The sequence below is a fragment of the Primulina eburnea genome, unplaced genomic scaffold (genome assembly GCF_022965805.1).
Source record: "Primulina eburnea isolate SZY01 unplaced genomic scaffold, ASM2296580v1 ctg348_ERROPOS200000, whole genome shotgun sequence".
Taxonomy (NCBI): domain Eukaryota; kingdom Viridiplantae; phylum Streptophyta; class Magnoliopsida; order Lamiales; family Gesneriaceae; genus Primulina; species Primulina eburnea.
The window spans coordinates 10,731-28,737 of record NW_027331168.1 but is presented as its reverse complement, the minus strand read 5'-3'; the positions used below and the strand labels follow the sequence as shown (position 1 = coordinate 28,737).

Sequence of the window (18,007 nt, the reverse complement as noted above, 5' to 3'; positions counted from 1 at the left end):
TGTCACTTTTTGGACATGTATATATATTTGAAATATAAAAATTTAAAAGACATTAAAAAATAAACACTCAATCACTAAATGCGCATAAAACCGTCGCTAAATGCGCATAATTTTATAAGAGAATTTAAGCGCTGCGAAAAGCCATTTTTGTTGTAGTGAAGACAGAGAAAAAAAACAGACAAGAAATTCATCAAGAAATAGGGGTATTCATCGGTCGATTTTTTTCTCTATCTTCACTAGGCACTAGGGGTGTTCATCGGTCGGTTCGGTTCGATTTTTTATTTTGTTTTCGGTTTTAAAAGTATATAATCTGATATCCGAACCATTTTTCTTCAGTTCGGTTCGGTTTTCTACCAAAACGGTTCAGTTATTTCGGTCGGTTAATTCGATTTTTATATAATTATTTAAATTAATAATATAAATATATTATAAAATATAATATGTTAACTTTCTACATGTTTTCTTAGTAAAATCTTTAAATATAAGGTCTAAATTAATTAAGAAAACAACAATCAACTAAAAATTGTTCAAAGTAGTTCTTCATTCACTATGAAAATATATAATATAAATAAAAATATAAAAAAATTTATTAATTTAATGAAATTTCGGTTTTTTCGGTTTCGATATATATAATCCGAAATCGAACCAAATAAATTTCGATTTTATTATTTATATCTGAATTAAAAAATTCGATTTTCAGTTCGGCTCGGTGTTCGGTTTCTTCGCTTTGGATTTTCGTTTTTATCCGAAGTTTGAACACCCATAATCTTCACAACAACAAAAATGGCTTTTCGCAGCGCGCAAATTCTCTTTCCGCAGCTTATATTGTACGCTGCAAAGTTGCAAGCGGTTGAAAGTTCAAGATTATACGCGGCGTATATGTGCACGCTGTTGACACAATTATGCGCGTATTTCGGCATTTAGCGACGGTTTTTTGACCCGTTGCTGATTTCATGAGCGACAGTTTATTAAAAGTCGCTAATTCAATTTTAGCGACGGTTATTAAATCGTCGCAAATTAGCGACGGTTTGGATATATCTTCCGTCGCTAATATTATCTGTCGCTGCAGTGTCCGCGCTCTGTAAGCGCGGATTGCGTTAGTTTATAAATCGTCGCTGTAATGGAATCAGCGACGGTTTAAAAAACGTCGCTCATTTAGCAACGGTATGCTTCCCGTCGTTAAATGCGTATAAAACCGTCGCTAAATGCGCAGAATTTTATAAGAGAATTTGAGCGCGGCGAAAAGTCATTTTTGTTGTAGTGAAAGAGAAAAAAAAAATATACAAGAAATTCATCAAGAAATGGGGGTATTCATCGGTCGGTTTTTTTCTCTATCTTCACTAGGCACTAAGAGCGTTCATCGGTCGCTTCGGTTCAGTTTTTTATTTCGATTTTCGGTTTTAAAAATATATAATCCGATGTCCGAACCATTGTTCTTCAGTTCTGTTCAGTTTTCTACCAAAACGATTCGATTATTTCGATCGGTTAATTCGATTTTGATATAATTATTTAAATTAATAATATAAATATATTATAAAATATAATACGTTAACTTTCATCGAATCAAAATCAAGATTTGTTTAGGAACGAAACGAATAAAGATTTGGGAATGGCGATTCGTCCATCCAATCTTTCCTTCTGTATTCCCTTCGATCCAACCAGCCGGCAAACACTCATTTTCACGGTCAGCCCAAAAACTGGAAGCTTAACCCCAAGAAAAGTAAGGAGTGCTCGCTTTTCTCTTGCAAGAAATCCCACCAAAGAATCAAAGAAAGGCACTCAAAATTTGTTGGCATACAACCGCAGCAGCGATTGCTACCACTGCCCTTTATGTTGCAGAAGACGTTTTCTTGGAGCAGTACTAGGAACCGGTCTCTTACCCATTTCCTCGTCATCTGCCTCGGACAAAGATTCCACCTTCCAAAATTCTATGGTATGATTCTGCATTTTTTTCTGGGTATGCTAATTTCAATTAGCAGCAACGTTGTATGCTTGTAAAGTATTTGTATTTGTGAGTTTCTACGCTAAAAGGTTCGAACTGTTTTTTGGTAGTTGGCTATAAACTGGTGACGTGCATTTAGCCAGCTTAGCAAGGTGTTCTGTTCCTCTGTGGTTGTATATACTTTGTTTTAGCTGAAAGGATCAACACGTTTCTTGATTTTGTCGCCAAATCGTGAACGCTTCTAGAAGTTTGGATACCGGGCTACCTTGGTTTCTGGGAATAAAAAGTAGTTCAAACTTCAATGGCTTTAATCGTGTAAATTTTTAACATTTTTAAGCCGGCACAGTTAATGACTGCAAGACCGGGGCTTCACAGCTATAACGGTTGGAAAGGTGTCGAAGCAAAAAATTATTTGGAGGGAAACGGCTAACTTGCCTTCAATATAGATTAAACACCATGGATGTTGATATACTTGTGAACACTTTGATCCATTAATTTGGACTTGATTATTCTTTATCCTCTGTTTTTAGTGAGAAATAGCTGATTCTTTTCAGCATTGTACTAATGAAAGTTATAAATTGTTTTTCTTCATCAATTCAGGCAGCGTTGAATAGGATTCATCCATCAAGGCCAGATTGGTACGAGGAGTTTTATGCATCTGCGATGGATAAAATTATGGTATCTTATGAAGCAGAGGTCAGCCGCATGTTACACCATCTAATGCTTTTTAGTTGTAAAATTATTAATCTAAACTATTCTGGTATATGACAAGATTGCAGGCTTTAAGTCACAGATCTTTTCCAGTTTGAGAGGAAAGGCCGACAAGATATTGGAGATCGGCATTGGGACTGGTCCTAATTTTAGATACTATGCTGGCAACCCAGGCGTCGATGTGTTTGGCATTGATCCCAATAAAAAGATGGAAAGATATGCACTTGCATCAGCAGAGGCTGCAGGAATTCCACCATCAAATTTTCAGTTTATGCAAGCTGTATGTATTCATTCGGTTTGTCAAAAGCGTTACAAGATTGAGTAAACAATGCCATTTTGCAGATGGTAATATCATTTGTTATGTTTCCTATCAAGAATCCTTGGATCCGGCAATATTGCTATTGTATTATGCAGCTGTCTGTCAGAAAGTTATTATTTGGGAGATGTGCTTCAAACATATTCTGCATACTCGTTGCTTTTTTTTCGGTCTATGATTAAGTCTTTTAAAATAGTTCTATTGGCATGATGTAATATCTCTTTTTGGCTTGTCTCTGTATTAAACTTGCCAAACATCGGTACTTAGCCAAATGTTGGATGATATTTCCATTTTTATGTAGGTTGCGGAGGCATTGCCTCTAAATGATGCATCTGTTGACGCTGTTGTTGGAACACTCGTTCTATGCTCCGTAAAAGATGTTGATCTCACATTGCAAGGTATATTGAATCTTGTTCCTTAGGTCTTCCGAATCTACAGAGGATTTTCTATATCACATGTCATATTGAATGATCACTGAACTAGCGGTTAACGTGAAGCCAACAAGTAGGAAAAAAGTCCCTGATTTCATTCAAGCATCTTAATAAGCTAATAGTTGTCACGCCCCGAGATCGGGATTTGACACCGGCGTCGTTTAACAATCACACAATTGAAACGATCAGCCTCGTAGCATAGTATAAACCGAAAACCAGTTTATTATTCATAATTTCTCAAAAAAACAACTGTCTTTACAACTGAATTAAAATAAATCTGCGGAAGCGTCTAACATAAAATTGAAAGTACTAAAATTCCAAAAAAATAACGTAACTAAACTAAATCACAAACTTCACCATCCCCAAAATTGTTCAAATTTTTCTTCTTCAACATGTTCTTCGGATTTATCTGGGGAAGGGTGTAAGGGGTGAGTATTTTGGGAATACTCAGCAAGTGGGGGAATTTGAATACCACAGAACATTTTATAACAATTTCGAATCATAACATAGCATGCTTTTCATAATCGTAACATCGTATTCATAACACTGCGATTTTTCACCTTTCATGGTTTACTGATATCAGTCCCTAAGTTTTGATCCTCTAAGGGGGCGAGGCCGTAAAACAGTTCTATCCCACTGTTAAGGGTCATATGTTGGAATTCCACCCATTTTCAGGGAATCCTCACAGTGCCAAACAAAAACGTACCAACTTTCGTAAAAAACGTATAGACGGTGTTCGACCGAATTTTTAAAACCAAAACCGAAAATTCATATGCATAAAACCGAAATTTAAAACAGCCCACTTACCTTAAATTCTTGAAGAAAACGTGAAAAACTAGGATTGCTTGCACAGGAATTTCGGAATTCCTACTTCTCTGGCTGGACGGCGGCAGCGTTTCGCTGTGCTCGAAAACTCCTAAGGGGACTAGGGGGAGATACTCGAAAATTTTGAGGGAATTTGGGTGCAATTTTCGAGTCTATAGGTCCTCCTATTTATAGGGGTTGGCTGCTATCGGGATCGAGTGATATCGCGATAAAATCTGACTTAAATCTTTTATGTCGAATCGTGATCTATCCGTGATATTGTTCGAAATTAAATCTTTTATCTCATGCAATTTTCGAAATTTGCATATATATATACTGATTAATTTCGAATCATAGGGATTTTATCATCTTTTGCCTGATTTTTATCCCGTATCTCTATATCAACTCAAATCTTAGATAATATCCAAGATTACTCTACCCAAGCATACTCAAATTATTCCTATGATATTAATCTGATATGATCCCGATTGTACAAAATCCCGGGTTTTACAATAGTGGTTTATATCTAACTAATTTTCTGGGCAGAGTGCTAAATATATAAATTTATCTTATTTGCAGAGGTTCGAAGGGTGCTTAAGCCTGGAGGGTGTTATATTTTTGTGGAACATGTAGCTGCAAAAGGTTATACCATATTCGTTTCTTAATACAATCTCTGTCCTCACTCTCCTATTTTCGAAGAGTAGGTCTCTTGTGAGACGGTCTCACGAATCTTTATCTGTGAGACGGGTCAACTCTACCGATATTCACAATAAAAAGTAATACTCTTAGCATAAAAAGTAATATTTTTTCATGAATGTCCCAAATAAGAGATCTGTATCAAAATTTCGACCCGTGAGACCGTCTCACACAAGTTTTTGTCATTTTCGAACTACATATGATAAATAGTTTACTCCCCGTTTAAATGATACTTGCAGATGGAACAATTCTCAGATTCGTGCAAGGGATTCTTGATCCATTGCAGCAGCTTGTGGCGGATGGCTGCCACTTGACTCGAAACACCGGCACTGATATTGCTAGAGCAGGTTTTACAAGTCTTGATATAAATCAGGCTTCCGTATCTACCTTGTCTATCATAAGCCCCCATGTCTATGGAATAGCTCGCAGATAGCTCGATTACTACTTGAAGCTTATGCACAATATTGTATGTTGTAAAAATAATATAATTTATTGTAATGTTATGAATTGTTTTGATCATAAATAACAAGGTTCTAAAAATTATGAAGCGCCCCGAAGCATGGATGTCGAGCTCCAAGCTTTTCAAGCTTAGGCGAGACAATTTAACCGCTTCTTTCCGTTTTTCTCCGAAGCGGTGCGTTTTTGTCGAGTTTCAGCGGAGCTTAAGCGGCTTTTTTTAGAACACTGATAAAACATAAATAATAATAGAGGATGGAGCCAAGTGCGAGGAAAACAAGTAAAAGAAAAAACTTTGTTTTAATGAGCAAAACTATGCGATCCCCATGCGCCGGTTTATCATTTTACAATTTGTCTATATGTAAATTTGATATTTTTGTACAGACAGACATATTTTAGATATGGTTGGTGTTCTGCAATTTAATATTTTATGAATAAACTCACTGATAAATCGTTTTAGATAACGACAAAATATGGGGATTACATTTTAATTTTCCCCTTTCAAATTATAAATAATTGTATTTAATATTTATTTATTTTTTATAAATGAAGTTCATGTATTTTTTTTTAAAAAAAAATTGTATTTAAATAATATTAATGTGTGTTGGATACGGCCTTGAATTCACGTTAAATATTATGTAGATGATTTTGACCAGAACATGGCTCAGGAAATTACGGCAGACAAAAGGAAAATCGTACGTTAGAAGATTATCTTTGTCGAATAAATGTCGGGTTTTTATGGAAATATTTAATTGGTGATTATATCTGATGACCTGTAAAATATACGAATTTTAGAAAAAATAGAATTAAAATTTATATATATAATATATGGTACCATATTATATTGGAAGATGTAGAAGTAGCATATATATATATATATATGGAGTACACCATATATTTTGTCCGAATAATGTCTTTCCCATTAGTATTAAATCTATAAAGTTATTCAAAAGGTCTAAAAAGAATTAAAAATTGAAAATATAAAATAATCTTTTAATTGGTATACAATTATGAATAGAGTATTGGATAATTTCGGAATAATATATCGGATTTATTAGGTATTTAAAAAAAAAAAATCATGTGAGATGTTTTTGAGGGTCAATTTTGTGATACGTATAATCTATTTGGATCACTCATGCAAAACTATTATTTTTTTATTGTAAATATGGTCATGGTTGATTTGTCTCACGTTCGACCGTTTTACAAGAGACATGTTCTTTAAGTTTTATGGTAAAGTTTATGCATGTTATGTCAATTTTTTTCATACTCTGGTCAGTAAAAATATTCATCCGCGAATGCAAGCGTGAGATGTATATAGAAAATAAAATTATTCGTTTTTAATATTTGCCTTTTTTATTTAGGAAAAATTGACACATTGATCATGTATATTCTTTGGGTTGCTTATATTGTCGAATTTCAATTTTAATCATTTTCTTCACTTTCAATTTTAATAATTTTTTAAAGATGTCGCTAATATGATATTGTGGTGTGTATTGTCACCTGCACTCCAAATGACAAAAATATTAAAATTGCCACAAAAAAATGATTAAAACTAAAATTGACAGCATATATAATTATAATATAAAATTTAAAAAAATTGTATATTGTAACAGTTGTAAAGTGCTTGTATCCCATTTAAACAATATTATTGTTACTATGAAATTTTTGTGAAATGATCATATGTGTCAATTTTGTAAAATAAATATTTTATTTGAGTAATTCATGAAAAAATATTATTTTTATATTAAGATCAGATTTGATCATATTTATAATAAAAAATAAAAAATTTGTAAGATAAATATCTTATTTGAGTCACTTATGAAAAAATATTATTTTTATATCAAAATTTTTATTTTTTATTATAAATATGATCAAATTTGACCTATCTCACGAATAAAAATGTGATCCCCTTGTCCCATACCTTAAAAATGAAAGATTTAAATTGAGTTTATAATGACTTACAATGAATTTCTATAGCAACTTGGGTTAATCATTTTCGTAAAGCGATGACGAATACAAAGTCGTTTCAATAGGAGCCCATTCTGCAGTCACGCAGCTGCGAGCTCGGGCTCGGGGCGTAACAGAATAGTATTAGAGCCGGTCACCAGCATGAAATACCGGGAAATAAGTGTTATGCGGGGTAAAGTGCTACGTGAATGAGAGCTATATCTTGAACCTGCGGGGGCAAAGTGCTACATGACGGGAGCCACCTATTGAACTTGTAGGAGCCACCTCTAGATTCTCAGCGCTGGTGCATCGAGGGGTCAGCCCGAGACGAGAACGTCACGTTCTGAAGGAGAAGTGATTGTGATATTCTTGTCCTACATCTTAAAAATGAAAGATTTAAAATGAGTTTATAATGACTTACAATGGATTTCTATAGCAACTTGGGTTCATCATTTTCGTAAAACGAGAACGAATACGAAGTAGTTGTTATAAAGGTTCATTGTGCAGTCATGCAGCCACGGACCCGGACTCGAGGCATCACAAAAAATATGTAAAACCATGTCATAGAAAAGTACTTTTATTTGTTCTCAGACAACAACCAAATCTACTTGATTGATTCTGTTACCATAAAACCTGGCTTTGCTTTCACAAGTCAACGAATCTAATTATTATTATTTTACTTTATTTTTTTAGTAGTACAGTAACCAATTATCAATGCAGGAAAATTGCAAACATCTTTGATAAAATGTCTTGTGAAAAATCATACCATCAGATCGCCGTCCGAAACGAATCTTCTGAAATGGACGGTCCCGATCGATATAACTTTTTTAATTAAACTAAACAGATCAAAATAAAATTTTAATCCAAAAAAACCCGTGAAAAAGCATCGTGAAATCTCGTTCCAACATTTTAAGGCATGGTTATAAACTATAACAGTGTGTTTGGCAACCAGAATTTAGAATTTTAATCCAAAAAATCCCCTGAAAAAGCATCGTTGAAATCTCGTTCCAACATTATATGGCATAGTTATAAACTATCAGAGTGTGTTTGACAATCAAGATTTGGGAGGATTTCATGGGATTTAGATTTCAAAATCCTATTTTTACAGTTTGGCAAGATGATTCAAAAAAAGGATTTGAATTTGTTTAGAAATTTATGAGAATTCTATAAGTATATCAAAATCCCATCAAATTTGATAATACAAATAATAGAGAAGAATTATTAATTTCTAAACTTCTTTGGGTTATTTATGTTTATATGATTCTAAGGGTAGCTTAGTAAAATTTTAAAATTCCAAATTCGAATCTTTTTTTCTCGAAACAAGAAATGAATTTTTAAATATCATTTTTAAATTTTAAACCAAACACCAAATGGAATTTCAAATACTTGAATTTCCAAATCCAATTCCAAATCCCATGAAATCCTCTCAAATCTGGTTGCCAAACACACTGTAATAGCATACGAGATCGTTTGAAGAATAATATTTCTTTATATATTGGGTTTTTCCCTTTAAATTCTCTTTACTCTAGTGAAGGTGTGATTGGTGAGACGTTTATGTCACACACGAAAAAATTCACCATCTAGAAAAAGTATAGATGAGATCTCACTCGATAACATGCACCAACTAACTGAAATAAATGATATATTGTTTTTTGGACTGCATCACGTCACTGACTATCTATAAAAGTAAAAAAAAAAAAAAAAGAATTTATCCAGCCTAGAGCGGCGGCTCCAACTACGACTAGAAAACGATCAAGAAGAGCTGTCTTTGCTCATTTCCTAAACGACGGTAACGAAAAATTTTATAAGAGAAGAGAGATCGATTTACTACAAAATCCTGCTAACGGTATACCGAAAATCACCTGGGCAAGCTCTTCCCAAGTGTGCTCTAAGGGCGGGATCGAGCTTGAAAGGAATGGATGAGGGTAGCTTATATCATTAGATCATGCATGTCCTCTATATTTTACGAAGGATCCAATGCTTATTATAAGCATCCAAGACTTCATATTTTATCATAGTACATGAAGTACAATTCACCAAACATAGCATAAAAAAAGTACTGCAAAATATTTGATGTCAAATAGATGTGTAAACGATCTGAATCGAGTCGAATAACAGTAAATATTTAAAGTTCAAATTAAGTATATTAGAATCTGATGTCAATTCGAGATTCAATTTTTTTAGACTTTTTACTCCAGTTCAACTAGAAATCTTCAAACCTATTAGTGAGCTATCGAATTGTTGTTCAGATAGTAAAGTACAAGAATGAAGGTTTGAAATCTCAAAACGTCCGAAAGCTCAAACTACGTTACATTAATAAAGTATTAAAGCTCGCGAACGACTCGCGAACTATCGAACAAAACAATTTTGGCTAGAGTTCGGCTCGAATAAAATCCAAACATACTCGAGTTCGATAAATGCGAATACAAATCAAATATTTATAGAGTCGATCCGTGAAATGTCTCGATTCGTTTACAGCCATAGAATCTGAAGTACTCTTCAAAACTCTTCAAGCGTTGAACACAAATATACTAAACCCACAATCATCGATTTGACCTCGATATATAATATTTTAAATACTCAAATTCAACTTTTATCAATCTTAGTACATGCACGTTTACATTTTATTTCCTCGTGACCTTGATTTGGAGTGAAGCATGCATGCACGAAAATCTCTCCTACTTCTCAACATAAAATCCAAAATGGACCCAATTCATGAAAGTGAAGCAACATGGCGTATAGTTGACACTTTTAAAAACTTTTTTAAACCCATCCTCTTTTATTCAAATTTTACTTTGATCTTTCCATCAATCCCGGGAAAATGAAAAACGAATTCAAATTCAAAACTAAGCAAAGGGTAAAAAGAAACAACAGATTCAGTTTAAAAAATACGCAGCGAGTCCCAAAGACAGAGCTTGTCAGTCTCCACCAAAAAAAGACAAGCAGCGCTTCATATCCTAGGCTACACGATTTTTCTGTCGCGAATGTGATGTCGCGAGCTGTGAATTGTAAAGATTGGAACTTGGACCTAACTCAACCCCAAAAGCTAGCTTTTGGGGTTGAGTTAGGTCCAAGTTCCAATCTTTACATGGTATCAGAGCCCGGGTTTCACCGTTATGTGTTGGACTGCCTATAATTAGGCCACCCGTTCTGCCCATAATTGGGTCATTTGTAAACTCCACGCTCCAGATGTTCATTCCTGGGCTTGAGAGGGGTGTGTTAAATGTCCCACATCGGTTAGATAAATAACCTTTGAGTGTCATATATTGGCTTGGACAATCCTTCCCCCTTGAGCTAGCTTTTGGGGTTGAGTTAGGTCCAAGTTCCAATCTTTACATGAATATCCCTGATTATATGCTCTTTGTTTGGCTCGTGTATAATTAAATGAAAAAAATATACAAGTTAATTATGTCTAAAATGAAAAACAAATGTAAGTTACATGATTAAAATTCAAACCCTTCGTTAAATAATGAGAAAAACATTCAAGTTAGTTATGACTTAAAATGAAAACAAATGCAAGTTATATGACTAAAAATACAATCTGTCGTTAAATGAAAAATACATACAAGTTACAAGACTAAAAATGTAAATTCATTTTAAACATGACCAAAAGTGGACATAATTGCATGAACAATATCCCTATGATGAATTTTATATATATATATATATATATATATATATATATATATATATACACGAGTGACAGAATGATTTATAACTCCAAATTATTAAAATATGGATCCTTTTAAAGAGTTTAAATATTAGAAAATTATTTGATATTTTCGTAAAATTTAATGCAAGATGTATAATTAAATACGTTCGATATTTCGAACCTTGGACCACAGTCATTGGCTCCACTTGTCTATACTGTAATTTGTAGTGTAAAGAAACGAGGTAACGATGCACTTGCTATTTATTGACGGATATAAATAATGTTATTGTAGTAAAATTTTGTTTTAAGTTAATTTCTATGCAAACAAATGGGATTTTTTTATACGTTTGGCATTTAAAAATAATAAATTTCTGTGACACCGTCTCACATTTCAATTTTTAGATGAGTTTTCGTTCCGATTCAATTTATGAAAAACATTATTTTTTACGTCAAATATCATAATACATCTACAGAAATGTATTTCTTGATAAAAGGGACTGCTTAGTTTCGTTGTACTTTTCATATTGCCCACATTCTTGGTAATTAATGAGGGAATTCTTTTTCTTTTCATTTCATGATTTAATAAAACCTCACAAGTGGAGTATTTAATGAATATACTAACCCCGATAGGGATATCCATTTCAGTGTTTTTATAACCGGACCGTTAATCGAACCGGTCAAGCCTTAAAAAATGATTCAACCGGTTCAACCGGTTCGACCGGACGGTCGAACCGGATCAATAAAATTAATATTTTATTCATTTTATATAATAAATAAAATAGTAAAATATTGATTATTTATATTTTTATAGTTTTTATTTAATTTTTAAGATGAAAATTACAACAAATATCAAAATAAACATCACTTTTCAAATTCAAAAATCCAAATTACACATAACATGTAACCAAATAGTGATGACCAAGTTTAAGTGCCCAAGTAAACATCAAGATTAATTATAAAAAAAGTAGTAAACATCAAGTTTCTTATTAAAAAAAGTAACCAAATAGTGATGACCAAGTTTAAGTGTCCAAGTAAACATCAAGATTAATTATAAAAAAAGTAGTAAACATCAAGACAACCGTCGCTAAATAGCGACGGTTATTCTTAACCGTTGCTATATAGCGACGGATTTTGAAATAACCGTCGCCGATCTCTGGGCAATTTTTTTTATAATTTCACAGACCCGGCCGGTTCCTGAAGACCGGCCGGTTTCCGGTTTTCCAGGTAGAACCGGATTTTAACCGGTTTTTTCCGATTAAACCTGTTTTTCGGGTTTTTATTTATGTCCGGACCGGTCTGGAGACCGGTTCGCGGTTGAACCGGTCCAACCGGCCGGTCCGGTCCGGTTTTGAAAACATTGATCCATTTAATAATTCAATTAATTATACAGTCCTTGTGAAGGGCTAAAAAGCCACAAGTACATCACTTATTCCAATTACGCATCTATGTAACAATAAATAAATATAATATAATATTGGCCAATTGGGAAATAATTTCTTGAAAATAGCATCAGTAATTACTTTTATTATATATATATATAAAATATTGGTCAATTGGGAAATAATTTCTTGAAAATGGCATCAGTAACTACTTTTATATAATTTACTTGTATGTTTAGTCAAAATTTACACGCTGCTATTGAAAGGAATCCGTTCATATTCTATGCACAAATGCAAGTAGGCTTTTTTGTGCGATTTCAAAAAATATCCGCTAGACATGTCAACTTTGCTCATATTTTGAATAATAAGTAATACTTTTTTACGTAAAATAATATTTTGTATGAATTACTCAAGTCGAAGATCTATTTCACAAAATTAACAAAATTAACATGCGAGACTGTCTCGCACAAGTTTTTGTGAATCATAATATAGAGCTTTAAATTTGTTTTCACAAGGTTTTTTTTTTTTAATCTCATATTGTCTAAGTATGATGTTTTCGGTTATTTTTCAATTTTTTGGTGTATATGATATTTATTTTATTTTTAGATTTTGATTATATGATCATTTTATGATTATCCCATAACACCCCCAAATAATTACTTTCGATTAATTATATATTGTCATACAATATAGTAGAAATAATATAGATATTAAGACTCAATGAAAATAAACAGATTTTAAAAGGTTTTTTCTCGACTACATGACGGTAACTCGATATACGACCTAGAGAGAGCGAGTGAGTGACACCACCTGGGCTATCTCGGGTCGAAACGATCTCATAAGTAGTTCGATGCCAGATGAGCTGGAATTGAATGAACCGGTAAGGATGAATTTCTTACAAGAGAAGTGATATATAGACATGGCCATCATGTATTTGTAGTCCAAAAGATGGGGCGGAAATGTGAGAAAAAGAAAGGGAGACAGTAAAACAGGAATAGAGGAACAATCTTCTTCTTCTTCTGGGTAGAAAAAGTAAAAGGGTAGGTGTTCCTAGTCAAGAATCAATTCCTGCCGCCTCCTATTTCTCATTTCACATTCATATCGCAAAAAAAAAATAATTAATAATAATAATAATAACAATAATAATAATATTGGTAGCAGGAACAAAAATAAAGAGTGAGTCTCATGTGAGACCGTCCCACGGATCTTAATCTGTGAGACGAGTCAACCCTACCCATATTCATAATAAAAAATAATACTATTAGCATAAAAAGTGATACTTTTTCATGGATAATCCAAATAAGAGACCCGTCTCACAAATACAACCCGTGAGACCGTCTAACACAAGTTTTTGTCAAAATGAAATGATTTTTATTTTAATTCTTTTCCCTAAACTTTTTTTAGGAAAAACAAAATCGAACTGCACATGGGAACTTCAAGAGGGATGAGGCAAAGTACTATCTATCACACTCATGTAATATGGAAGAAAATTCTTCGAAAAAGTTCATTCTACACTGTTGGAAATATCTATGAGCAAAACAAGATTTGTTCACACTTTTAATTTTTTCGATTTAATATCTATTTTTTTTAAGTACTTTCTGGAGTAACTTTTATCCCAGACTGTTTGGTGGTTTGAATCCAAGAAAAAAACACTTATTTATTACGCCACTACATTAACTATAGTTAAACTTAAACAAAGCTCAATCCTACATTTTCAAAAACCTTTTTTTCTTCCTATTTTTTTATAAATAGGAGTATAATTTTTGACATTATATATATACAAAATCCTATCATTATCATAAGTTTTGTTCTGGTTGCTTGTGTTATATTTTAAAATAGGTTATATTCTATGTTATAAATGTTAATTCAAGATTTGGAAAAATAAATATATATATATATGCAAAATATTAAAGATAAAACTTGTGTGAGACGGTTTATTGGGTCGTATTTTATGAGACATATATCTTATTTAGGTAATATATAAAAAAAATATTATTTTTATTATGAATATCGGTATGATAGACTTATTCTAGAGATAAAAATTCATAAGACCATCTCACAACATATATTCATTTATATTAAAGGTAAGATCTAACACATGATTTGAGCACACGCAACCTCCTTAAATCTCTTTATTTATATCCCCGTGCTCTTCTTCACATTTCCTGTATTCAAAGCTTCACTCACCTCCCTCTTGGTCTACCCTTCTTTTTTTTTTTTTGAAGTCCTTATCTCCAAGGTAAAAATTTTCTTTGTTAAATTAATTTTGTTGCAAAACTTTTCCAGCATTGAAACATTGGCTTCTTGAGCTCCTCGAGAAAAATGCTGAAAAGGGTGTCTTCAAATTTGATTTCCTGCAGGTAAAAATGGATTTTATAGGACTTTTCTTGGTGGGTTTTCTTGCAATGGTGCCACATGTTCATGGCTACGGTGGAGGTTGGATTAATGCTCATGCAACCTTCTATGGAGGAAGCGACGCCTCCGGAACAATGGGTATATAGAAACAACCAAAAATATTCGATCTTTACCATTTTCAGCCACAGTAACTCTGTAACAAAGGTGTGTTTCGCCAACCCACCCCGTTTTTCACTTCTATGGAATCTTTGAACAGGTGGGGCTTGTGGATACGGGAATCTTTACAGCCAGGGGTATGGCACAAACACAGCAGCGTTGAGCACAGCTCTGTTCAACAATGGGATGAGCTGCGGCTCGTGCTTTGAGATTCGGTGTGTTAATGCCAGGCAGTGGTGCTTGCCTGGGTCGATTGTGGTCACGGCCACTAATTTTTGCCCGCCGAACAATGCCTTGCCGAATAACGCAGGGGGCTGGTGCAACCCTCCTCTTCACCACTTTGATCTGTCTCAGCCTGTTTTTCAACGCATTGCTCAGTATAGATCTGGGATTGTCCCTGTTTCTTACAGAAGGTCATTTCACTTATCCTAGGTTTATTGTTTTTTTTTACTCAACAGAGGATCAATGCAAATATTAGGCCAAATATCATGTATAATCACTTTAAATACATTTGGTGGCTTGAAATAAATCCAATTTTACTTCTTTCCACACCGTTTTTAATGCTCACATGTGCCTAAATTTATATTTCCACCCACACATTCTTGATGGTAAAAATGACTTTGAACCAACCACTGCTGTGGCATTATTTCATGTAGGGTAGCCTGCAACAGAAAGGGAGGCATAAGGTTCACCATCAACGGCCACTCCTACTTCAACCTAGTACTCATAACTAACGTTGGTGGCGCCGGTGATGTCCACTCTGTTTCAATCAAAGGGTCCCGAACCAGATGGCAGCCCATGTCCAGAAACTGGGGATCAGAATTGGCAGAACAACAACTATCTCAACGGCCAAATCCTCTCGTTTAAAGTCACCACGAGCGACGGTCGCACTCTCGTCTCTTCCAACGTCGCCCCGGCTAGTTGGTCTTTCGGCCAGACATTCGCCGGAGCTCAGTTCCGTTGAACGCTAATTAATTATATGGCGTGAGGTTTTTATTTAATTAGATTTAGTCATATATATGATCACGAGTATTAGTAGTGTGACATTATTTAAAAAAAATGAGTCGATGTTACAGTACTGGTCTAAAAATGTCCTTGGTTGGAGGGTACTCGATTTATGAAGAGTTCCTTTGTTTTTATTTTTATTTTTTGGCTGAGGTGGATTTAAATATACCACCCGCTTCTTTTAATTATTATAAATCAGTAATAGAAATTTTATATTTGCTCAGGTCTGGTTGACTGAATATCGAGCCCCTTTTTCTTGTTGGGATTTTTAAGAAATGAAGATGTAAATCTAATTTGAGTTGTAATGGAATGAGATGTTTCATTCGTTTTAGTTTTATTTTGTTATATTTATACAATCATTCGATCTTAATGAAATATCAAACTGATTTTTTTTTAGGATTTAAAAGTTTTCCATAAGTTTTTTTAAAGTTGTAAGATGTTTAAATATTTTGGAACATCTATGTATTTTATTTTTAAATGTTTTGGAAATATCACTGTAACAATATATTAGTTGTACTTTTAGCATTATTTATAAAATAATCATTAGAAAAAGAAGAAAAATAGAGACAAATCAAATGAGTGGGAGATATCAAATAATAGGGAAGAGAATTTCGCAGACCTTATTTCGTACGGATTAATTTTTAAGCTAACAATTTATATAATAATACGTAAACCGTTAATCAGATAAATCATATTGAATAAATCTAACGTGAGACTATTAAAAATAGTTGATATATGCAGTTAAATTCGTGACCATGAGTAAAATGTGATCTATTCCAATAACCACTATGACCTTTAACAACTTTTCCACCTATTGACTTCCATGGAGTTCAGACGAGAAACCTCGGAAACAAATCAACATCTAAAAATAAATAAATAAAAATAAAATTTGACGCCTATATCTCGTAAAATACAGTTGAAACAGTTAAGTAATCTCGAACAACTCAAAAGCAATTGACCCACACAACGTTCCATGCAAGACTCTGAAACATCACATGTATTTTCTTGGAAATAACAAAATTTTCAGTAAAAAACTGAATCTTACACATGCATCGACATCAAATTGAAAATTTATTAACAATTTCATTTTATTTTTTTAAAAAAATACAATTTATGTATAAAATTACTTCATATACAAAAACTTTTAATTATGTTAATTAATTTTGTATACTAAAATTTTCCAAAAAAAAGGGTTTCTTTATATTTCTTGATTCTTATGCGAACTTGATTCGTTAATTTTTTTTTTTTAAAAATATGTATTTTAGCTCTCGGTTGTCATGCTTTAACAAATAAAAATAAACTTATAAAATACAATCGTTTTCAAAATGGTTTTTTTTTTTTTATTTAAAGTGGAGTTCGAGATTATTTTTACAAATAAATTTTTAGGGCAAAAACTAGTGTGCGACGGTCTCACGAGTCGTATTTGTGAGACGAATCTTTTATTTGGGTCACCCATGAAAAAATATTACTTTTTATGCTAAGAATATTACTTTTTATTGTGAATATGGGTAAGGTTGATCAACCCACACTGTATGCATTATTATTCTCTTGTTAGTTATTATATAATCCTTTGGAGAAAAATGAATAATGTTTAATTAATTTAAATTTTTCTTTAATATCCTAAAGTTTAAAATAACTATAAATTCAAAAAATTTAATACTATTTAAATATGATTTTTAATTTGACTAATATTATAAATAATTTAATTATTAGTGTTCATATTTTTATTATTATATTATTTTTAATCGTAATAATATAAATGTTATTCACCGTTTTTTAATATTCAAATTTGTATTAACATTTTAATTGTCACAATAAATGCATATTTATGTTATCATCAAAATTTAATTATTTTTTATAATATTAATCATTTTTTAGTTTATTTTGAAAATTGGAATTAATGAAAATTTAATAATTAATATAATATTTTAATTTTTAAATAAATTTATTCTAAATTATTTATTTATTTATTCATTCATTTTAAGAATATATTACTAATTAACATATGATGAGGGCATTTTAGTAAATAATTAACAAAAATAATCAAGCAAGTTAAAATCATGTCAAACGTCATATAATTTATTATAATGTGTTGTTTATCCTTAATTTTTATTTTATAATCACTCTTATTATATATCATTTACTTATCATATCACA

General features: G+C 32.4%; 2 protein-coding genes across 2 annotated transcripts; both read left to right on the top strand.

The window, feature by feature from the left end:
• Positions 1–1,572: 1,572 nt before the first annotated feature.
• LOC140820987 (uncharacterized) lies at positions 1,573–5,417 on the top strand. The gene is made up of 6 exons (XM_073181370.1): positions 1,573–1,933; positions 2,543–2,638; positions 2,715–2,933; positions 3,271–3,367; positions 4,784–4,846; positions 5,140–5,417. Exons 1-6 carry the CDS (start codon positions 1,610–1,612, stop codon positions 5,331–5,333), a joined length of 993 nt encoding a protein of 330 aa, XP_073037471.1. The 5' UTR covers positions 1,573–1,609; the 3' UTR covers positions 5,334–5,417.
• Positions 5,418–14,461: 9,044 nt separating this feature from the next.
• Positions 14,462–16,245, top strand: LOC140820988 (expansin-A15-like). The gene is given in 5 exon segments (XM_073181371.1): positions 14,462–14,573; positions 14,695–14,827; positions 14,946–15,258; positions 15,502–15,664; positions 15,666–16,245. Coding segments are annotated over 4 exon segments (747 nt in total). The 5' UTR covers positions 14,462–14,573; positions 14,695–14,700; the 3' UTR covers positions 15,810–16,245.
• Positions 16,246–18,007: the final 1,762 nt, after the last annotated feature.